The sequence below is a fragment of the Ranitomeya variabilis genome, chromosome 1 (assembly GCF_051348905.1).
Source record: "Ranitomeya variabilis isolate aRanVar5 chromosome 1, aRanVar5.hap1, whole genome shotgun sequence".
NCBI classification, from domain to species: Eukaryota; Metazoa; Chordata; class Amphibia; order Anura; family Dendrobatidae; genus Ranitomeya; species Ranitomeya variabilis.
The window spans coordinates 850,060,608-850,085,245 of NC_135232.1; the positions used below are offsets into that span (position 1 = coordinate 850,060,608).

The 24,638-nt window shown below is 43.8% G+C and overlaps 1 protein-coding gene across 1 annotated transcript in view; it reads right to left on the reverse strand.

The window, feature by feature from the left end:
• GC (GC vitamin D binding protein) overlaps positions 1 to 24,638 on the reverse strand; it is a 319,641-nt gene that overhangs the window by 59,658 nt on the left and 235,345 nt on the right. The window contains exon 11 of the mRNA XM_077276816.1: positions 7,584 to 7,716. Coding sequence (XP_077132931.1) covers positions 7,584 to 7,716 — 133 coding nt within the window. The remainder of the gene's footprint in view (positions 1 to 7,583; positions 7,717 to 24,638) is intronic.

Sequence of the window (24,638 nt, forward strand, 5' to 3'; positions counted from 1 at the left end):
CTGTCCCTAGCGTAGAGCCTGTAGCCCACTGAGAAGTCGGCCCAGTTCTGCAGGAACCCAAACCCCTCCTTCCTACACCAATTCTTGAGCCACTTATTAACCTTCCTAATCTCCCGTTGCCTCTCTGGCGTGGCACGAGGTACAGTGTCATGATTCCCAATGGCAGGGACATAGGCAAAAACAGGACTAGCTCTAGGATGATGGAATCTAAGCTGACCGCGATGCTGAACCTCACACACAACTACCAGTGGCCGGGGAACGTACCTGCGTTTTACCCCTAGACGTCTCGCACCAGCCGGAGATCTAGCTACCCCTAATAGAGGAAACACAGACCTGGCTTGCCTCCAGAGAAAACCCCAAAGTAATAGTAGCCCCCAACATATAATGACGGTTAGTTAAGAAGAAAACACATACGTAGTATGAATACAGGTTCAGCAAAGAGAGGCCCACTAACTAGATAGCAGAAAATACAAAAGTGGACTTCGCGGTCAACTCAAAACCCTACAAAATACCATCCTGAAGTGACTTTAAACTCCGGTATCAACTCATGACACCGGAGTGGTCACTTCAGTTCACTAGAGCTTCCAGCAGCAAGATTCATATAAATGCACGCTGGACAAAAGATACAAATGATCAAACTTATCTGACTCAGCAGACTTGGAGCAGGTAGCAAGTAACAGAGGAGCTCTGGTAACATTGATAGCCGGCAAGTGAATGAGTGAGAAGCCAGACTATATAGGAAACTCCCATTTCCTGAAGGGAACAGGTGCACTGGAGATAGAAGACAGAAGTCAACCAGTACCACCAGTAGCCACCAGAGGGAGCCCACAAACAGAATTCACAACAGTACCCCCCCCTTGAGGAGGGGGCACCGAACCCTCATGAGAACCACCAGGGCGATCTGGACGAGCCCTATGAAAGGCGCGAACCAAATCAGAGGCATGAACATCAGAGGCAGTCACCCAAGAATTATCCTCCTGACCGTATCCCTTCCACTTGACCAAATATTGAAGTCTCCATCTGGAAATGCGAGAGTCCAAAATCTTCTCCACAACATACTCCAATTCACCCTGCACCAGCACAGGAGCAGGAGACTCAACAGAAGGAACAACCGGTATCTCGTACCTCCGCAACAAGGACCGATGGAAGACATTATGAATAGTGAAAGATGCTGGTAGGTCCAAACGAAACGATACAGGATTAAGAATCTCCAAAATCTTATAAGGACCTATGAACCGAGGTTTAAACTTAGGAGAAGAGACCTTCATAGGGACAAAACGAGAAGACAACCACACCAAGTCCCCAACGCGAAGACGATTACCAGCACGACGACGACGATTAGCAAACTGCTGAGTCTTCTCCTGGGACAACTTCAAGTTGTCCACCACATGACTCCAAATCTGGTGCAATCTATCCACCACAGTGTCCACTCCAGGACAATCCGGAGATTCCACCTGACCAGATGAAAAACGAGGGTGAAACCCCGAATTGCAGAAGAAAGGAGAAACCAGAGTGGCAGAACTAGCCCGATTATTAAGGGCAAACTCCGCCAACGGCAAAAAGGCGACCCAGTCATCCTGATCAGCAGACACAAAACACCTCAAATAAGTCTCCAGGGTCTGATTAGTTTGCTCTGTCTGGCCATTCGTCTGAGGATGGAAAGCAGACGAAAAAGACAAATCAATGCCCATCCTGGCACAGAACGCCCGCCAAAATCTAGACACAAATTGGGATCCCCTGTCAGAAACGATGTTTTCCGGGATACCATGTAGATGAACCACATTCTGAAAAAATAGAGGAACCAACTCCGATGAAGAAGGCAACTTGGGCAAGGTTACCAAATGAACCATTTTAGAAAAACGGTCACACACCACCCAGATGACGGTCATTTTCTGAGAAACCGGGAGATCCGAAATAAAGTCCATAGAGATGTGCGTCCAAGGCCTCTTTGGAATAGGCAAGGGCAACAACAATCCACTAGCCCGAGAACAACAAGGCTTGGCCCGAGCACAAACATCACAAGACTGTACAAAAGTACGCACATCCCGAGACAGAGAAGGCCACCAGAAGGACCTGGCCACCAAATCTCTGGTACCAAAGATTCCAGGGTGACCTGCCAACACAGAAGAATGAACCTCCAAGATGACTCTACTGGTCCACTCATCTGGAACAAACAGTCTCCCAGGCGGACAACGATCAGGCCTATCCACCTGAAACTCCTGCAAAGCACGTCGCAAGTCTGGAGAGACAGCAGACAATATCACCCCATCCTTAAGAATACCCGTAGGCTCAGAATCACCAGGGGAGTCAGGCTCAAAACTCCTAGAAAGGGCATCTGCCTTCACATTCTTTGAACCCGGTAGATATGAGACCACAAAATTAAACCGGGAGAAAAATAACGACCAGCGCGCCTGTCTAGGATTCAGACGCCTGGCTGACTCAAGGTAAATCAGATTCTTGTGATCAGTCAAGACCACCACCTGATGCCTAGCACCCTCAAGCCAATGACGCCACTCTTCAAAGGCCCACTTCATAGCCAAGAGTTCCCGATTACCAACATCATAGTTTCGCTCGGCGGGCGAAAATTTTCGAGAAAAGAACGCACATGGTCTCATCACCGAGCAATCGGAACTTCTCTGCGACAAAACCGCCCCCGCTCCGATCTCTGAAGCATCAACTTCGACCTGAAAAGGAAGTGACACATCAGGTTGGCGCAACACAGGAGCAGAAGAAAAGCGGTGCTTAAGCTCCCGAAAGGCCTCCACAGCCGCCGAGGACCAATTGGAAACATCAGCACCCTTCTTAGTCAAATCCGTTAGAGGCTTAACAACACTTGAAAAACCAGTTATAAATCGACGATAGAAATTAGCAAAGCCCAAGAATTTCTGAAGGCTCTTAAGGGAAGTCGGTTGCGTCCAATCACAAATAGCCCGAACCTTGACAGGATCCATCTCAATAGAAGAAGGGGAAAAAATGTACCCCAAAAAAGAGATCTTCTGAACCCCAAAAATACACTTTGAGCCCTTTACAAACAAAGAATCGGCCCGCAAAACCTGAAAAACCTTCCTGACCTGTTGAACATGCGACTCCCAGTCATCGGAAAAAATCAAAATATCATCCAAATACACAATCATAAATTTATCCAGATATTCACGGAAAATATTGTGCATAAAAGACTGAAAGACTGAAGGGGCATTAGAAAGACCAAAAGGCATTACCAGATACTCAAAATGGCCCTCGGGCGTATTAAATGCAGTTTTCCACTCATCTCCCTGCTTAATCCGCACCAAATTATACGCACCCCGAAGGTCAATCTTAGAGAACCACCTTGCCCCCTTAATACGAGAAAACAAATCAGTCAACAGTGGCAAAGGATACTGATATTTGACTGTAATCTTATTCAACAGCCGATAATCAATACAAGGCCTCAGGGAACCATCTTTTTTACCCACGAAAAAAAAACCTGCTCCTAAAGGGGATGAGGATGGACGGATATGTCCCTTTTCCAAGGACTCTTTAATATACTCTCGCATAGCGGCATGCTCTGGCACAGACAGATTGAACAAACGACCTTTAGGAAATTTGCTGCCAGGAATCAAATCTATAGCACAATCGCAATCCCTATGAGGAGGGAGCGAACTAAGTTTAGGCTCCTCAAACACATCACAATAGTCAGACAAAAATGCCGGAACCTCAGAGGGAGTAGATGAAGCAATGGAAACCAAAGGTACCTCCCCATGAACCCCCTGACATCCCCAGTTTAATACGGACATTGTTTTCCAGTCAAGAACTGGGTTGTGAGTTTGTAACCATGGCAATCCAAGCACTAAGACATCATGCAAGTTGTGCAACACAAGGAATCGAATCACCTCCTGATGGTCTGGAGTCATACACATAGTCACTTGTGTCCAGTATTGAGGTTTATTCCTAGCCAATGGTGTGGAGTCGATACCCTTCAAAGGAATAGGGACTCCGGCTATACTGTCATGATTCCCAATGGCAGGGACATAGGCAAAAACAGGACTAGCTCTAGGATGATGGAATCTAAGCTGACCGCGATGCTGAACCTCACACACAACTACCAGTGGCCGGGGAACGTACCTGCGTTTTATCCCTAGACGTCTCGCACCAGCCGGAGATCTAGCTACCCCTAATAGAGGAAACACAGACCTGGCTTGCCTCCAGAGAAAACCCCAAAGTAATAGTAGCCCCCAACATATATTGACGGTTAGTTAAGAAGAAAACACATACGTAGTATGAATACAGGTTCAGCAAAGAGAGGCCCACTAACTAGATAGCAGAAAATACAAAAGTGGACTTCGCGGTCAACTCAAAACCCTACAAAATACCATCCTGAAGTGACTTTAAACTCCGGTATCAACTCATGACACCGGAGTGGTCACTTCAGTTCACTAGAGCTTCCAGCAGCAAGATTCATATAAATGCACGCTGGACAAAAGATACAAATGATCAAACTTATCTGACTCAGCAGACTTGGAGCAGGTAGCAAGTAACAGAGGAGCTCTGGTAACATTGATAGCCGGCAAGTGAATGAGTGAGAAGCCAGACTATATAGGAAACTCCCATTTCCTGAAGGGAACAGGTGCACTGGAGATAGAAGACAGAAGTCAACCAGTACCACCAGTAGCCACCAGAGGGAGCCCACAAACAGAATTCACAACAGTACAGGCAGTATTTCGGAAAATACCACGTTGGAGGTCCTTGCTTTCGGCTTGCAGCCTAATTCCCTGAAATTGTTTTTAAGGACCTTCCTCCTACCTCTAACTTTGTAATTTGTGCCAATGTGCACTATGACCGCTGGGTCCTCACCTGCCCCTCCCAGTAATCTGTCAACCCAATCAGCGATGTGCCGGACTTGAGCACCAGGTAGGCAGCACACCGTTCGACAATCCCTGTCTTTGTGACAGATCGCCCTATCTGTTCCCCTAATAATTGAGTCCCCCACTACCAGCACCTGTATGGCCTTCCCTGCTCTCCTATTTCCCTTCTTACTGGAGCAGTCACTCCTCCGGCTTTCAGAGGACATGCCTGGCTGCAACAGTGCTACCCCTGTACTGGCACCACCCTCATCTGCCAACTTGGCAAACTTATTGGGGTGTGCCAGATCAGGAATAGCCTCCCTGGCACTCTTCCCTCTACCCAGCCTTCTAACTGTCACCCAGCTTGCTACTTCACTGTCCTGCAGCTCCATCCTACCATCCCCCCTCATCTATCCCATTGAGCGTCTGCTCAGTGAGCAGAAGACTCCTCTCCATATTGTCTATGGATCTCAGTGTTGCCAGCTGCACATTTAGATCCAGAATCTGGGCTTCCAAATGCTCAACGTACTCACATCTCACACAGCAGTATGCACCCTTGACCGGCTGATCAAGGACTGCATACATGTGGCAGGATGTGCACTGGATGGCATTAACAATAGTGGAGCACATTTCCTAATGGGGATTGCACCAGACCAAAGCGTTAAATAAAAATAAATGCAAAGTATTAATAAAATACAAACAGCAATTCCTCCCTTGGAAACTCCCTGAATCCAAAGTCACTGAATCACAAGTCACACTTACCGCCATTCACACTTATGCTCAGGTCACACTCAGCTCTTTCACACTCACTAAGCTGAAGATTTAAAGATTTTTTTTTCTTTTTCCCCTCAGCAGCAATCCACCTTGCTGTTCCATGCACTTCCAAAAGTGTATATGGATACACCTAAATAAAATGGGAATGGTTGGTGATATCAACTTCCAGTTTGTAGCACTTTAGTATACGGGAGGGGGGAAACTTTTCAAGATGGGTGGTGACCATGGTGGCCATTTTGAACCTGGCCATTTTGGATCCAAATTAATTTTTTCCAATGGGAAGTGGGTCATGTGACACATCAAACTTATTGAAAATTTAACAAGAAAAACAATGGTGTGCTTGGTGTTAATGTAACTTTAATCTTTCATGAGTTATTGTCAAGTTACTCTTTGTTTACAGCCATTGACATGTCACAGAGGTTAACACGTGAGGAGCGGATAGAAATTGTGTTGATGTCTGGTGAATGCAGTACCCGGGTCACTGCAGCAGATTTCAATGCAAGACACCCTAAACAATAAAATGTCACCATTCCTATTTGATTTAGGTGTATCCATGTAAGTGGCCAACCCAAAAAAGTTTGCCTCATCACTGAACATAATGTGCTGTGTAAACTGAGGGTCCTGTTCCAATTTTACCCATTCTGCAAATTCAGCGCGCCGATCTGCGTCATCCTTGTTGAGATGCTGCAGCAGCTGCATTTTGTAAGGGTGCCATCTGTGAGTAGCTAATATCCACTGAAGGGATGTTCAATTGATGCCAGATCGGCACGCTCAATTTGCAAAACAAAAATATATATTTTTTTATTAAACATAAATAAATTAAATTTTTTCAATTTTAATCCTTCCACCGCTGTTAACCAGTTAAATTGCGCTGTCAATCACTGACAGTGGGATTTAAAATGTGTCATTCATCCCGCCCATCGACGCCCCGTCATGTGAACGTGGGGTGTTGAATTGATGGGTTGTCACAACAGTCGAGGGTCTGCTGATGACCCTCGTGCCTGACATTACGATCCTACTGTGTTCGTAGGAGATCAATATTTCTGCTATACATAGCATTACTGAAGCACTGTATAAATAGCACAAACAATCATATGATATGGAGACTATTCAATACAGTAAAAGCTGAAAAAAAGTTTTAAGAAAAAACCACAAAAGTTAAAATCACCCCCTTTTGCCCCATTAAAAATAAAACAATTAAAAGAAAATACACATATTTGGTATTGCTGCATTCAAAAATGTCCCATCTATCAAAATATAAAATAAATGAATACAATTGGTAAACAGTGTAAGAAAAAAATAAAAATGCCAGAATTATGTTTTTTTGGCTACCGCAACACGGCAATAAAATGCAATAGCAGGTCATCAAAACTTCATATCTACCTCCTAATGGTGTCAATAAAAAGATCAACTCAGGGTGCAAAAATAAGCCCTATCACAGCCTCATATTCCAAAAAATGATAACGTTATGAGTCTTGGAAAATGGCAACAAAAGCAAAATAATTTTCTTATAAATTTTCACTTATTTTTTTTCCAACACTTAAATAATCATAAAAAACCTATGCTTGTTTGGCATCTGTGTACTCGTACTGACCTGAAGAATGGTATTGCCAGGACAGTTTTACCGTATTGTAAAAACGGTTAATAAAAAAAAAATTGTGGAATTGCACTTTTTTTTTTTGCAATTTCAATGCACTTGCATTTTTTCCCACTTTCCAGTGCATTGCATAATAAACTGAATGGTGTAATTCTAAAGCACAATTCGGGCCACAAAGAACAAACCCTCATACGGCTATGGGCCCGAAAAAATAAAAAAGGAGAGAAAAATAATAGAGCAAAAATGGAAAATCGCAAGGTCATGAAGGAGCTAAGGACGGCTATAGCCCTGATGATCTATACTGAGGTATTTCCACATCTTTCTACTTTAACTATTTCCAGCTCTCATGAAGCAGTGAATTGTGCTGGTCTCGTGGACGGCGCGCTGCTCACCTTCTCCTTGCAGTACACCGGAGGAGCATTTATTATGCAGCACGTAGATGCTAGATTTGCTCTCTCTTCTGCTAATTCTTCCACCTTCTTTGCTGCGAGTTTCGGAGTCTTGCTGCTGAGAGTCTTAATTAACCTGTGGTAAAAAACAAACCATCATTCATTAGGAGCAGTTGCTTGGATTTGAGCCAGCAATGGTGTTGTATTCTGCTAATTCATTGTGGGAATAAACCCACAGACGATCAATAATCTGTCCCTGAGCCAAAGCCAATCATACAAAATGAACTTACCGGTACTTAAAATATATAATACCTTGGCAGAGAAAAATGAAAACACTCACTGTGGGAAGCTCCACAATGTTGTATTGTTTGTGTTCTCTGACTCTAAACCAACCTTGTGGTAAAAAGTTTAATTACAATATTTCTCCATAAATGCATCAGTGTAACATTTTTATAAAATAACTTTTTAAAATGCTTTTATGATGTATGAAATTTAGCTGCTTTCTCAAGAGTACGACAATTTAAAAGTACTGGAACAATTCTATTATTCTGGTTTTAGTAGATTATCAAACATTTTAATTACTCGACCGGCATGAAAAGTTCAACTTCGCTATTCAACAAATTCTTTATTTTGGGAGCGTAGAACTCCCCAGCCTTCCAGCTTCCTCCTTACTTGGGGGGGCTGGTGTGCACCTGATTTTATTAACAGATCAGACCATGACCATCATTGCACCGCTAGACTAAACAGTGCATTCTCCAATGATGCGAACAGAGGCAATAAAATAAAATATGTCAAGTAAAGTGCAAAGTTGCTTGCTTTTACAAACAATTTTCAAGTTTACCTAGCCTATTTTTCCTTGTATCGAGTGGTTCAAGGAGAAAATTAGAGCATGGACGATTTGCCTCTGATAATCAGATTGCACTCAGCCATTCAAGTCTATGGGTTCATGAAAAAAATTGGACCATTTTAAGAGTCTGACGGAATGGAGAAGATGGAAAAACAGATCCCAGCATGGTCAAACTCTGATCAGAGTCTGATCAGCATAATTTCACTGTTTTTCTAGCTTGGAGAACATATGGTCTTGTGACTCCAGCCGAAACCTCACAACTTTTTCAGAAGAGAATAAATCAGCAAAAAGTGGCCACATATTAATGTATCCTTACACTACTTTTGTGGAGTGCAAGTTGGATATACACACAGATTTCAGATGATTCTCATGAGTCAGACGCACATCAGATGTTGAAGTCTGTGTGCTCTAAAGTGCAATAACTACTTTAAAGGGAGTTCGTCACCCCAAAATACAGTTTAAATGGACTACAGAGTGTTGTAGGGTACTTAGCTCCTATATTAAGCATACTAACACTGTATCTGTTACTGGTACAGTGCCTGGGAAAATAACTTTTAAAATGTATGAAAATGAGGAAGCTTGGGTGTATCCTTTGCATGGTGGGGAGAAGCCGCCGGGAACCCACCTGTCCAACTAGTCTCCCATGTGGCTTAGTCCCCAGAAGCCTTTAAAGTATGGCTTTCTCTTAAACAAGCAGATTTTTAGGTTAAAGTTACTCTGCTGAAATCATATATCCAGTGTCTGATACATGCTGCCCACAGATCAGATGTCAGGTTCCCTTTAAAGTAGGGAGCAACTAATAATCTTGTCCGGCATGGAGAGCTGGAATATTGCTAATTCCGTGATACTCATTAGATTAACTGCTTGTTCTCTAATATGTGGCTGATCATGGGCTGGATGTTATTTATGAGCAATATTTCATAATTTATTCTGCACCTAGAACTCAACTACGGAAACTTTGCGAGTCTCATCAAGAATCAAGTTAATTCTTATTCAAGCTTTGTGAATAGAATTGCAGCTCGAAATGAAATGTGATAATGAGATCTGGTTCTCGCTGTTCAGCATATGTATACATTTATTGATTCTGAAACAGATGCATGTCTAATTAGCTGTGATTAAATACGTTAATTATTTGTGACTAGCTATCTGAAGCATCATGATGTTGAATATGCATTTTTTATATTGATCCATTTACTGTAGATAATCATTGACTAATGAGTGTTTGCATACTATTTAATATCTGTAACTAGCTACCTCATACTTGTGGGAAAGATAAATGCACTCAATAAGTAGACTTCTTTGATATTGTTTATTGGTAATTAAACTAATTAGGAATATGTATTTTTGATCACTCAATCATTTTCTGCCCTTAACATAATGAGATGTGCAAGTACAGACAGTATCTGATTCCTTACTGTCGTTATTTACCAATATTATAAATACTAATTACAACAGGGCAAAATAAACCTACTCTCCGCTGCACCTAATTAAAGGGAATCTGTCACCAGGTTTTATATACTTTTACCTTTAATTGCAGCAATATGTCAATTACTGGGTTGTTTGCTGCAGTTCTTGTATAATCACTATTTTGTTAGCAGGAGATTAGCACTAGAGGACTAAAAAAGCTGTTGCCATGCAGGCCTCCATATTAATGAGCTCTGTAAACCTCCACCATTGATTTACAGCTTTCTGCCTATGCACAGTGTACACAGAACTGTGCCAATCAGCGGTGGGGGCGGGTTTATACAGAGCTCAGCATTCAGAGAACTGATAGATCTGCAGTAGATAAAAAAGTGTTTAATAAAAACTGTAGCAACCAATAAAGTAATACAGAGTTGGAATCAGAGTCTCTGCCTCTATATCAAGCTGCTCTTAGATGGCGTAGGAGAAAACATGGGGTCGAAGTTCTGTTAATATAATATTGGACTAATTGTATTGGTGGGCATTGAGACTCCCACCATTTCTATTGAAGAATGAAAGTGGAAACCAACTTTAAACACTATAGTTTTTATGAACATAATCTCCATAGCATATCAAAGCACAAGCAAAGTGGATTCAACTTTTACCAAATCTCATCCACACACTGCACCTTCAAGGGTTGGTGCCCACAGTCAGGAATCAGCAGCACTTTGAAGGCAGCACATGTCCGCTGCGTCCAAAGCGCTTCCGGCTATGGAACACAGGTGATTCCGCGTGTGTTCATTGAACCGTGCGGAATCACCGAGTCCAATACATTGTGTGTGTGAGACATTTATCTTGCGGAGACTGAGCATCTCTGCAAGATAAATTGAAATGCTGCAGTCTGGAAAAATGCGCCGCATGTCCGTCTCCACAGGTGACCTGCAGGTGTCTGTGGACGCATAGTGGACATTTTGTTTTCTGTTTGTGCACTTCACAGTAGGTTTTTATTAGAAGATATTAAAGGATAACAATTTCTACATTGTGTGTTTTGCTGTTTTTTTATGTCGCAGCCTCCACAAGACACAGAAAATACAGCATGCTGTTTATTTCTTTCATTTATGCAGGATGTATGCTGATAATTTTGCTGTTTGAGTCAGAATCACCTTGTAAATTGAAAATGTCACAAGATACAATACAGATATTTATGAGTTCATGTTAAAAAAAAATCCTTTCCTGTCATAAGTTCTGCATTATTCCATATATCTATAAATAAACAGTATATAAATTCAAACATGAGTTTTGCAGCAATCACATTCCGACTCCAAGTCCTTGCGCAAAGGTCGTTTTCCTGTACTACAAAGTTGTGGCCTGTTCTTTGCTGTGCAGTAAAATGTTATTCCTTCCAAAAAGTTTATTTTTTAACGGAAATCATTAAAAGATAGTTTTTCACATAAAACATACAATAGATCTCTCCGTGTCGCAGCTGATGACCACTCATGTCCAGCAGATCTGATGGCAGTAAGCACAATTTTCAACTCTTCATGATCCAGCTTGCCACTGAGTGTTCATATCAAAGACCAACTTTTTTTTGTTTTTCTGTTCTCTTTAACTTTTCATGTGTTTTGTTCCTAAGAGATACGTTCTGATGTTCATGATGTGTTTTATTGTACTTTTATCCTGTGACTCTTCTTAATAATCTCTTATCAGGCGCCATGCTCATTAATAATGACACCCACTATTGCCTACTATGGGTTGCAAGTTAACTGAGGATTGAACATGATGCCAAGAATACCAAATCTCATAGATCTTCAATGAAAACATAAAACCCATGTGATATAAAAGCTCAAAGCTTTTGAGGCTGTGTTTAAAGGTACTAAAATCTTTGATGATAAATTCATTTTAAGTTCTTTTACAATAATGGATAAAAATGATCTCTATCAGACAGAAATGCCCATTACAACATTAGGTTACAGCTGAAGATTAGTACCCAACAGAAAATGTTCTGATAACTATGTAGTCCTCCATGGGTTGTCATTAGGATTAATCCTTACACAGAGGCCAAAATACATTTTCGACTAACTAAATCAAGTTTCTTTTATCATAATGAGTTGTGCAAAAAGACATGGATGTTCAAAAATAAAGCAGATATGCATAATTTGTTGGAATAAGTTAAAGGGGTTGTCTAGCCCAAATCAATAAGTCTGCAGTCACTCAGTGTGACTGTAGACTTGTGAATCCTCCCAGTGCACACACTGTGCACTATGAGGGTTCACTGGTTTCTGAACTGGGACTGGAGGGAGTGTATGAGTTATACATACCCAGGGCCAGAGCCTTCCATACATTTGTATAGAGCGAGGCTGCGCCCTGTCTAGTGATGCTGTTGTCCAGTGGGCATGGCCGACTAAAGGGTGTGCACTTGCTTCATATGCATGTATGCCATGCTGACTGGACGGGAGTACCGTATTTTTCAGACCATAAGATGCACTTTTTTTCCTCCAAATGTGGGAGGAAAGTGTGGGGTGAATCTTATGGTACGGATGTAACATGTGGGGAGGGGGCAGCGGCGAGTGGGATTGCACTGGGATCCCACTGGTAGGAGGCAGGAAAATGTCCTTGTTGCAAGATTCCGGCGCAAAGGAAACCACGTGGTCCCGATGCTTATAGTGAAGGAATATTCATTAGCCGCTTCCCCAGCTTACCTAGCAGTGAGCGGGGAGCAGCAAATTAACATTCCTTCACTTAAACAGTGGACCCACATGGTTTCCCCAGTGCCGGATTCCTGCAGAAGCTGGGGAGATCTTGTGTCCGGTAGAGGAGGGGGCAGGAGCAGGGTGCCAGAGGAGGGCGGGATTAGCATACCTAACAGGACAGCCCCGGCCGGGCTGTGCTGGATGCTGAGTGCTCTGGCATAAGACCTGTGTGTGGTGATGAAGAGGGTGGGCTGGAGCATCACATGACAGCACAAAGCCCTCCCTCTTCATAATGTCATCACAAGTCCTTCAGACATCGCATTAGAATCTGCAAGCTTTCTATTATGACCTATGGAGAGAGCTCTGTGTAGTCATGGGATGCTCTAGCCCTTCATTACCTGTCACCACAGCATGGCTGGCTGACTGCAGGACCTGCACAGCCTGAACAACTAAGAATTAATTTAATGGTTAGTCATTACAACACACAAAAAAGCACTCTGCCACTCCTGTGGTGAACTATAACTCCCAGCATGCCATAGGATCTGCAGGACATGCAGGGAGTTATAGTTCTCCCATGGGATCTTAAAGCAGCAATCCAATGTTATTTTTCAGTGCTGGAATGGTGCTTTAAATATAAGCCCTGTGCCCCCATTCTTATACTCACCCTCCAGCATCTTCATATAGTACTTTACATATACCACACTGATCCGCAGCACCATCTCCTACCCGTAGCATCCAAAATAATAACATACTATTAGGTGGTGTTATTATATATAATAGTATGTTATTTATGTTATTAAATATTTTACCACATTTTGTTGCTTCAAATATATTTTTCCCTATTTTCCACTTCTAAAACCTAGGTGTGTCTTATAGTCCGGTGCGTCTTATAGTCCAAAAAATACAGTATGTATAATGCATACATACCCTCTGTTCCTATCTCATAAATCTGCGAATCCCAGTAGCACACAGTGATTGTGCTGGGGAATTTATAAGTCTGTAGTCACACACAGTGACTGTAGGCTTATCGACTTGGACCGGACAACCCCTTTAAAGTGGTTGTATTACTATATATCATGATTTTGTAATTAGTCTTACTGCACAGCCATTGACTCAATCGAATCACACAACTGTCCAAACAACCAGAGTTTTGGGTAATATCTGAACTTTCAACTGTACTCAAACCTTAGCTTACTTAGATTGCTCTTTGAACTCAATACTAGGGATGAGCGACCCTGAATGGTAAAGTTCAGGCTCTGGAAAGTACAACTAGTGTCTGTTACCGAACCTCGAACACAAACTTTTTACTGTACACCCAGATTCGTGTTTAGGTTTGCCAGTCTAATAAAGCTTGTTGAAAGGCTGCAGTGCAGTCAATCAACTAGCTTTTAGACTGTGGGCACTTCCGGAGCCATCACCGCCATGCCAATCATAAAGGCCGGATCACGAGTGCCTTGCCATTATGCTCTCATTAGTATAGAAATACAGCTGGAGTAAGGAACAGATTCAGACTACGTACTCTACAAAAAAGTCACTGTGTGTACTCTGCAACCGATATCTATGGGATTATTGGACTAAAAGCTGCTGTGTGTACTCTGCAAAAAATAACTGTGGGAGTACTGTGCTTTTAAGCCACTGTGCGTACAATGCAACCTTCACCTGTAGTACTGTGCTTTCAATCTGCTGCATGTAAGCCAACTCGCCTGTGGGAGGACTATGCCCCCACTGTGTACTCAGCCCCCACTGGGTTATGGGAGTACTGTGCCTTTAATCTGCTGTGTGTACTTCGCACCCCCCCACCTGGGAGTATTATGCCTTTAAGCTAATTGGCATTAGCCATCTCGCTACCATTTATAGGCCAAATAAATAATTTTTCAGGACAGATGTGTGTTTTTTAGCAGTTTGGTAAACCATTAACCCCTTTCTGTCATTGGACGTACTATTCCGTCCATGTGGGGTGGGCCCTACTTCCCAAATACGGAATAGTACATCCAGCACGATCGGCCGCGCTCACGGGGGGAGCGCGGCCGATCGCGGCCGGGTGTCAGCTGACTATCGCAGCTGACATCCGGCACTATGTGCCAGGAGCGGTCACGGACCGCCCCCGGCACATTAACCCCCGGCACACCGCGATCAAACATGATCGCGGTGTACCGGCGGTATAGGGAAGCATCGCGCAGGGAGGGGGCTCCCTGCGTGCTTCCCTGAGACCCCCGGAGCAACGCGATGTGATCGCGTTGCTCCGAGGGTCTCCTACCTCCTTCCTCGCTGCAGGTCCCGGATCCAAGATGGCCGCGGCATCCGGGTCCTGCAGGGAGGGAGGTGGCTTACCGAGTGTCTGCTCAGTGCAGACGCTGGTAAGCCTGCAGCCCTGTCAGTGAGATCGGTGATATGACAGAGTGCTGTGCACACTGTCAAATCACCGATCTGTGATGTCCCCCCCTGGGACAAAGTAAAAAAGTAAAAAAAAAATGTCCACATGTGTAAAAAAAAAATAAAATAAAAATTCCTAAATAAATAAATAAAAAAAAAAAATTATTCAAATAAATACATTTCTTTATCTAAATAAAAAAAAAATCAAACAATAAAAGTACACATATTTAGTATCGCCGCGTCCGTAACGACCCCACCTATAAAACTACATAACTAGTTAACCCCTTCAGTGAACACCGTAAAAAAAAAGAAAAAAAAACGAGGCAAAAACAATGCTTTATTCTCATACCGCCAATCAAAAAGTGGAATAACACGCGATCAAAAAGACGGATATAAATAACCATGGTACCGCTGAAAACGAGGCGCCATACACCATCATCAGTGAAAAAATAAAAAAGTTATAGTCCTCAGAATAAAGCGATGCCAAAATAATTATTTTTTCTATAAAATAGCTTTTATCGTATAAAAGCGCCAAAACATAAAAAAATGATGTTAATGAGATATCGCTGTAATCGTACTGACCCGAAGAATAAAACTGCTTTATCAATTTTACCAAACGCGGAACGGTATAAACGCCTCCCCCCAAAAAAATTAATGAATAGCTGGTTTTTGGTCATTCTGCCTCACAAAAATCGGAATAAAAAGCGATCAAAAAATCTCCCGTGCCCGAACATGTTACCAATAAAAACGTCAACTCGTCCCGCAAAAAACAAGACCTCACATGACTCTGTGGACTCAAATATGGAAAAATTATAGCTCTCAAAATGTGGTAACGCAAAAAATATTTTTTGCAATAAAAAGCGTCTTTCAGTGTGTGACGGCTGCCAATCATAAAAATCCGCTAAATAACCCGCTATAAAAGTAAATCAAACCCCCCTTCATCACCCGCTTAGGCTACGTTCACATTTGTGTTGTGCGCTGCAGCGTCGGCGACGCAACACACAACGCAGGAACACCGCATGCACAACGCATGCACAACGCTGCGTTTTGCGACGCATGCATCCTTTTTTTGCTTGATTTTGTACGCACAAAAAATGCAACTTGCTGCGTCCTCTGCGCCATGATGCGTGCGCCGCAGTGACGCATGCGTCGCAAAACGCAAGTGCAACGCATGTCCATGCGCCTCCATGTTAAATATAGGGGCACATGACGCATGCGGCGACGCTGTGGCGCCCGACGCTGCGGCGCAGAACGCTAATGTGAACGTAGCCTTAGTTAGGGAAAAATTAAAAAAAAAATTAAAAAATGTATTTATTTCCATTTTCCCATTAGGGTTAGGGTTAGGGCTAGGGTTAGGGCTAGGGCTAGGGTTAGGGCTACATTTAGGGCTGGGGCTAAAGTTAGGGTTAGGGTTGGGGCTAAAGTTAGGGTTAGGGTTTGGATTACATTTACGGTTGGAAATAGGGTTGGGATTAGGGTTAGGGGTGTGTCTGGGTTAGAGGTGTGGTTAGGGTTACCGTTGGGATTAGGGCTAGGGGTGTGTGTGGATTAGGGTTTCAGTTATAAATGGGGGGTTTCCACTGTTTAGGCACATCAGGGGCTCTCCAAACGTGACATGGCGTCCCATTTCAATTCCAGCCAATTCTGCGTTGAAAAAGTAAAACAGTGCTCCTTCCCTTCCAAGCTCTCCCGTGCGCCCAAACAGGGGTTTACCTATGGGGTATCAGCGTACTCGGAACACATTGGGAGAACAACTTTTGGGGTCCAATTTCTCCTGTTACCCTTGGGAAAATACAAAACTGGGGCTAAAAAATAATTTTTGTGGAAAAAAAAAATATTTTTTATTTGCATGGCTCTGCGTTATAAACTGTAGTGAAACACTATGGGGTTCAAAGCTCTCAAAACACATCTAGATGAGTTCCTTAGGGGGTCTACTTTCCAAAATGGTGTCACTTGTGGGGGGTTTCTACTGTTTAGGTACATTAGGGGCTCTGCAAACGCAATGTGACGCCTGCAGACCATTCCATCTAAGTCTGCATTCCAAATGGCGCTCCTTCCCTTCCGAGCCCTCCCATGCGCCCAAACGGTGGTTCCCCCCCACATATGGGGTATCAGCGTACTCAAGACAAATTGGACAACAACTTTTGGGGTCCAATTTCTCCTGTTACCATTGGGAAAATACAAAACTGGGGGCTAAAAAATAATTTTGGGGGGAAATTTTTTATTTTTTTATTTTCACAGCTCTGCGTTATAAACTGTAGTGAAACACTTGGGGGTTCAAAGTTCTTACAACACAACTAGATAAGTTCCTTGGGGGGTCTAGTTTCCAATATTGGGTCACTTGTGGGGGGTTTCTACTGTTTAGGAACATTAGGGGCTCTGCAAACGCAATGTGACGCCTGCAGACCAATCCATCTAAGTCTGCATTGCAAATGATGCTCCTTCCCTTCCGAGCTCTGCCATGCGCTCAAACGGTGGTTCCCCCCCAGATATCAGGTATCAGCGTACTCAGGACAAATTGGACAACAATATGTAGGGTCTAATTTTTCCTGTTACCCTTGGAAAAATACAAAACTGGGGGCTAAAAAATAATTTTTGTGGAAAAAAAAAATATTTTTTATTTGCACGGCTCTGCGTTATAAACTGTACTGAAACACTTAGGGGTTCAAATCTCTCACAACACATCTAGATGAGTTCCTTAGGGGGTCTCCTTTCCAAAATGGTGTCACATGTGTTTTTTTTTTACTGTTTAGGTACATTAGGGGCTCTGCAAACGCAATGTGACGCCTGCAGACCATTCCATCTAAGTCCGCTGTCATGATCTCTGCAGGCAGAGATCATAGCAAGCCTATAGAGGGACAAGCTCTCGGAAGATGGAACTATACTGACCATGAACTAAGCCTGCCGCGCAACTAGAAATAGCCAGGTAGCATTTCCTATTTATCGCTAGATGCCCAGCTCTGGCCTAAGACCTAAATAGCTAGCAGAGGGAAATATAAGACCTGGCTCACCTCTAGAGAAATATTCCAAAGAAGACAGTAGCCCCCCACATATAATGACGGTGAGTTCAGATGAAACAACAAACGCAGCAGGAAAATAGTCTTAGCAAATTTGAGGTCCGCTTACTAGATAGCAGAAGACAGATAGTATACTTTCATGGTCAGCAGAAAAATACTAACAAAACACCATCCAGAGATTACCTTAAACTCTGGCATTAACTCATAACGCCAGAGTAGCAATCCCTGATCGACGAGAGCTTTCCAGACACAGTAACAAAACTTCAGCTGCGAACTGGAACAAATAGGCAAAACAAAACATGGACAAAAGTCCAACTTATCAGTAGTTGTCTAGAAGCAGGAACAAGCACTGAGAGGCATCAGATAACATTGTTGACCGGCAAGAAACCACCAGAGAAATGAGCTTAAATAGCGACACCCACTACTGATGGAATCAGGTGAAACAGGAAAGAGGATGACAAGTCCAATTCCACAAGCGGCCACCGGGGGAGCCCAGAATCCAAATTCACAACAGTACCCCCCCCTCAAGGAGGGGGCACCGAACCCTCACCAGATCCACCAGGGCGACCAGGATGAGCCCTATGGAAGGCACGAACAAGATCAGAAGCATGAACATCAGATGCATTGACCCAAGAATTATCCTCCTGGCCGTAACCCTTCCAGTTGACCAGATACTGGAGTTTCCGTCTGGAAACACGAGAGTCCAAAATTTTCTCCACAACGTACTCCAACTCACCCTCAACCAACACCGGAGCAGGAGGCTCAACAGAAGGTACAACAGGTACCTCATACCTGCGCAATAACGACCGATGAAAAACGTTATGAATGGAAAAGGACGCAGGGAGGTCCAAACGGAAAGAAACAGGATTAAGAATCTCCAATATTCTATAAGGGCCGATGAACCGAGGTTTAAACTTAGGAGAAGAGACCCTCATAGGGACAAAACGAGAAGACAACCACACTAAATCTCCAACACAAAGCCGAGAACCAACACGACGATGACGGTTGGCAAAACGCTGAGTCTTCTCCTGTGACAACTTCAAATTGTCCATAACCTGCCCCCAGATGTGATGCAATCTCTCCACCACCGCATCCACTCCAGGACAATCCGAGGATTCCACCTGACCGGAGGAAAATCGAGGGTGAAACCCCGAATTACAGAAAAACGGGGACACCAAGGTGGAAGAACTGGCCCGATTATTGAGGGCGAACTCTGCCAATGGCAAAAAAGCAACCCAATCATCCTGGTCAGCAGAGACAAAACACCTCAGATATGTCTCAAGGGTCTGATTAGTCCGCTCGGTCTGGCCATTAGTCTGAGGGTGAAAAGCAGATGAAAAAGACAAATCTATGCCCATCCTAGCACAGAATGCCCGCCAAAATCTAGACACAAATTGGGTACCTCTGTCAGAAACAATATTCTCAGGAATACCGTGCAATTGGACAACATTCTGAAAAAACAGAGGAACCAACTCAGAAGAAGAAGGCAACTTGGGCAGAGGAACTAAATGGACCATTTTAGAGAAACGGTCACAGACCACCCAGATGACAGACATCTTCTGGGAAACAGGCAGATCTGAAATAAAATCCATCGAGATGTGTGTCCAAGGCCTCTTAGGAATAGGCAAGGGCAACAGCAGTCCGCTAGCCCGAGAACTACAAGACTTGGCCCGAGCACAAACGTCACATGACTGCACAAAGACTCGCACATCTCGTGACAGAGAAGGCCACCAGAAGGATCTTGCCACCAAATCCCTGGTACCAAAAATTCCGGGATGACCTGCCAATGCAGAAGAATGTACCTCAGAGATGACTCTGCTGGTCCAATCATCCGGAACAAACAGTCTATCAGGCGGACAACGATCCGGTCTATCCGCCTGAAACTCTTGCAAGGACCGCCGCAGATCAGGAGAAACGGCCGACAAAATTACTCCCTCCCTAAGGATACCTGTGGGTTCAGAATTACCAGGAGAGTCCGGGTCAAAACTCCTAGAAAGGGCATCTGCCTTAACATTCTTAGAACCCGGTAGGTATGACACCACAAAATTAAAGCGAGAAAAAAATAAAGACCAGCGCGCCTGTCTAGGATTCAGGCGTCTGGCAGTCTCAAGATAAATCAAATTTTTGTGGTCAGTCAATACCACCACCTGATGCCTAGCCCCCTCGAGCCAATGGCGCCACTCCTCAAACGCCCACTTCATGGCCAAAAGCTCCCGATTCCCAACATCATAATTCCGCTCTGCGGGCGAAAATTTGCGAGAAAAGAAGGCACAAGGCCTAATGACGGAGCAGTCGGAACCTTTCTGCGACAACACTGCCCCAGCTCCGATCTCCGAAGCGTCAACCTCAACCTGAAAAGGCAGATTCACATCAGGCTGACGCAACACAGGGGCAGAGGCAAAACGGCGCTTAAGCTCCTGAAAGGCCTCTACAGCATGAGGGGACCAATTAGCAACATCAGCGCCCTGTCTGGTCAAATCAGTCAGTGGTTTAACGACATCCGAAAAACCAGCAATAAATCGGCGGTAAAAGTTGGCAAAGCCCAAAAATCTCTGAAGACCCTTAAGAGAGGAGGGCTGAGTCCAGTCACAAATAGCTTGCACCTTGACGGGATCCATCTCAATGGAAGAGGGAGAAAAAATATACCCCAAAAAGGAAATTTTCTGGACCCCAAAAACGCACTTAGACCCCTTCACACATAAAGAATTAGACCGCAGAACCTGAAAAACTCTCCTGACCTGCTGGACATGAGAGTCCCAGTCATCAGAAAAAATCAGAATATCATCCAGATATATTATCATAAATTTATCCAGAAAATCGCGGAAAATATCATGCATAAAAGACTGGAAAACTGAAGGGGCATTAGAAAGACCAAAAGGCATGACCAAATACTCAAAGTGGCCCTCGGGCGTATTAAATGCGGTCTTCCACTCATCCCCCTGCCTGATCCGCACCAAATTATACGCCCCACGAAGATCAATTTTAGAGAACCACTTAGCACCCTCTATACGAGCAAACAAATCAGTAAGCAATGGCAATGGGTATTGATACTTAACAGTGATCTTATTCAGAAGCCGATAATCAATACATGGTCTCAAAGAGCCGTCTTTTTTTGAGACAAAGAAAAACCCAGCTCCCAAGGGGGAAGAAGATGGACGAATATGTCCCTTTTCCAAAGACTCCTTTATATATTCCCGCATAGCAGCATGTTCCGGCACAGACAAATTAAACAAACGACCCTTTGGATATTTACAACCCGGTATTAAATCTATGGCACAATCGCACTCACGGTGCGGAGGTAACGACCCAAGCTTGGGTTCGTCAAAGACGTCTTGATAATCAGAGAGGAACTCAGGGACTTCAGAGGGAATGGACGACGAAATAGAAACCAAAGGTACGTCCCCATGAATACCCTTACATCCCCAGCTCAACACAGACATTGCTCTCCAGTCCAAGACTGGGTTGTGAGACTGCAACCATGGCAATCCCAGTACCAAATCGTCATGTAAATTATACAGCACCAGGAAACGAATAATCTCCTGGTGATCCGGATTGATACGCATGGTTACTTGTGTCCAGTATTGTGGTTTATTATTAGCCAATGGGGTGGAGTCAATCCCCTTCAGAGGAATAAGAGTCTCCAAAGGCTCTAAATCAAAACCACAACGATTGGCAAAGGACCAATCCATAAGACTCAGAGCGGCGCCAGAGTCAACATAGGCGTCCGTGGCAATGGATGACAAAGAGCAAATCAGGGTTACAGACAAAATAAACTTAGACTGAATGGTGCCAATGGAAACAGACTTATCAAGCTTCTTTGTACGCCTAGAGCATGCCGATATAACATGAGTAGAATCCCCACAATAGAAACACAATCCATTCTTCCGTCTAAAATTCTGTCGCTCGCTCCTGGACAGAATTCTATCACACTGCATACTTTCTGGTGTCTTTTCCATAGACACCGCCAGATGGTGCATCGGTTTGCGCTCCCGCAGACGCCTATCAATCTGAATAGCCATTGTCATGGACTCATTCAGACCTGCAGGCAAAGGGAACCCCACCATAACATCCTTAACGGCATCAGAGAGACCTTCTCTGAAAGTTGCCGCCAAGGCGCACTCATTCCACTGAGTAAGCACAGACCATTTACGGAATTTTTGGCAGAAAACTTCAGCTTCGTCTTGCCCCTGAGATAGTGCCATCAAAGTTTTTTCTGCCTGAAGTTCCAAATGAGGTTCCTCATAAAGCAAGCCCAAGGCCAGAAAAAACGCATCCACATCGCGTAACGCAGGATCCCCTGCTGGCAATGAGAAGGCCCAATCTTGAGGGTCACCCCTGAGCAAGGAAATCACAATCCTAACCTGCTGAGCAGGGTCTCCAGCTGAACGAGACTTCAGGGACAAATAAAGCTTACAATTATTTCGGAAATTCTGGAAGCTAGCTCTATTCCCTGTGAAGAACTCCGGCAAAGGAATTCTCGGCTCAGATACCGGAGCATGTACTACAAAATCTTGTAAATTTTGTACTTTCGTGATGAGATTATTCAAACCCGCAGTTACACTCTGGAGATCCATTATTGTCAGGTGCACACAGAGCATACAGAGATTAGGAGGAGAGAGAGAGAAAAGACTGCAGCAAGGCAGACTGGAGGAAAAAAAAAAAAAAAAAAAAAAAAAAAATTCCAGCAGACTTCTTATAACTCTCCTTTCTCAACCTGGGTCTTTAACACTTTACGGGCCGGTCAAACTGTCATGATCTCTGCAGGCAGAGATCATAGCAAGCCTATAGAGGGACAAGCTCTCGGAAGATGGAACTATACTGACCATGAACTAAGCCTGCCGCGCAACTAGAAATAGCCAGGTAGCATTTCCTATTTATCGCTAGATGCCCAGCTCTGGCCTAAGACCTAAATAGCTAGCAGAGGGAAATATAAGACCTGGCTCACCTCTAGAGAAATATTCCAAAGAAGACAGTAGCCCCCCACATATAATGACGGTGAGTTCAGATGAAACAACAAACGCAGCAGGAAAATAGTCTTAGCAAATTTGAGGTCCGCTTACTAGATAGCAGAAGACAGATAGTATACTTTCATGGTCAGCAGAAAAATACTAACAAAACACCATCCAGAGATTACCTTAAACTCTGGCATTAACTCATAACGCCAGAGTAGCAATCCCTGATCGACGAGAGCTTTCCAGACACAGTAACAAAACTTCAGCTGCGAACTGGAACAAATAGGCAAAACAAAACATGGACAAAAGTCCAACTTATCAGTAGTTGTCTAGAAGCAGGAACAAGCACTGAGAGGCATCAGATAACATTGTTGACCGGCAAGAAACCACCAGAGAAATGAGCTTAAATAGCGACACCCACTACTGATGGAATCAGGTGAAACAGGAAAGAGGATGACAAGTCCAATTCCACAAGCGGCCACCGGGGGAGCCCAGAATCCAAATTCACAACAGTCCGCATTCCAAATGGCGCTCCATCCCTTCCGAGCCCTCCCATGCGCCCAAACGGTGGTTCCCCCCCACATATGGGGTATCAGCGTACTCAGGACAAATTGGACAACAACTTTTGTGGTCCAATTTCTCCTGTTACCCTCGGGAAAATACAAAACTGGGGGCTAAAATATAATTTTTGTGGGAAAAAAATTTTGTTTTATTTTTATGGCTCTGCATTATAAACTTCTGTGAAGCACTTGGTGGGTCAAAGTGCTCACCACACCTCTAGATAAGTTCCTTAGGGGGTCTACTTTCCAAAATGGTGTCACTTGTGCGGGGTTTCAATGTTTAGGCACATCAGTGGCTCTCCAAACGCAACATGGCGTCCCATCTCAATTCCTGTCAATTTTGCAGTGAAAAGTCAAACGGCGCTCCTTCCCTTCCGAGCTCTCCCATGTGCCCAAACAGTGGTTTACCCCCACATATGGGGTATCAGCGTACTCAGGACAAATTGGACAACAACTTTTGGGGTCCAATTTCTCCTGTTACCCTCGGGAAAATACAAAACTGGGGGCTAAAATATAATTTTTGTGGGAAAAAATTTTTGTTTTATTTTTACGGCTCTGCATTATAAACTTCTGTGAAGCACTTGGTGGGTCAAAGTGCTCACCACACCTCTAGATAAGTTCCTTAGGGGGTCTACTTTCCAAAATGGTGTCACTTGTGGGGGGGTTTCAATGTTTAGGCACATCAGTGGCTCTCCAAACGCAACATGGCGTCCCATCTCAATTCCAGTCAATTTTGCATTGAAAAGTCAAATGGCGCTCCTTCGCTTCCGAGCTCTGTCATGCGCCCAAACAGTGGTTTACCCCCACATATTGGGTATAGGCGTACTCAGGACAAATTGTATAACATCTTTTGGGGTCCATTTTCTCCTGTTACCCTTGGTAAAATAAAACAAATTGGAGCTGAATTCAAATTTGGAAAATTGCGAAATTTTCAAAATTTTCACCAAATTTCCATTTTTTTCACAAATAAACGCAGGTAATATCAAAGAAATTTTACCACTATCATAAAGTACAATATGTCACGAGAAAACAATGTCAGAATCACCAGGATCCGTTGAAGCGTTCCAGAGTTATAACCTCATAAAGGGACAGTGGTCAGAATTGTAAAAATTGGCCCGGTCCATAACGTGCAAACCACCCTTGGGGGTGAAGGGGTTAATTAGCATCAACCATCTCGTTGACATTTATAGTCCAAAGAAATAATTTTTCAGGGCCGCT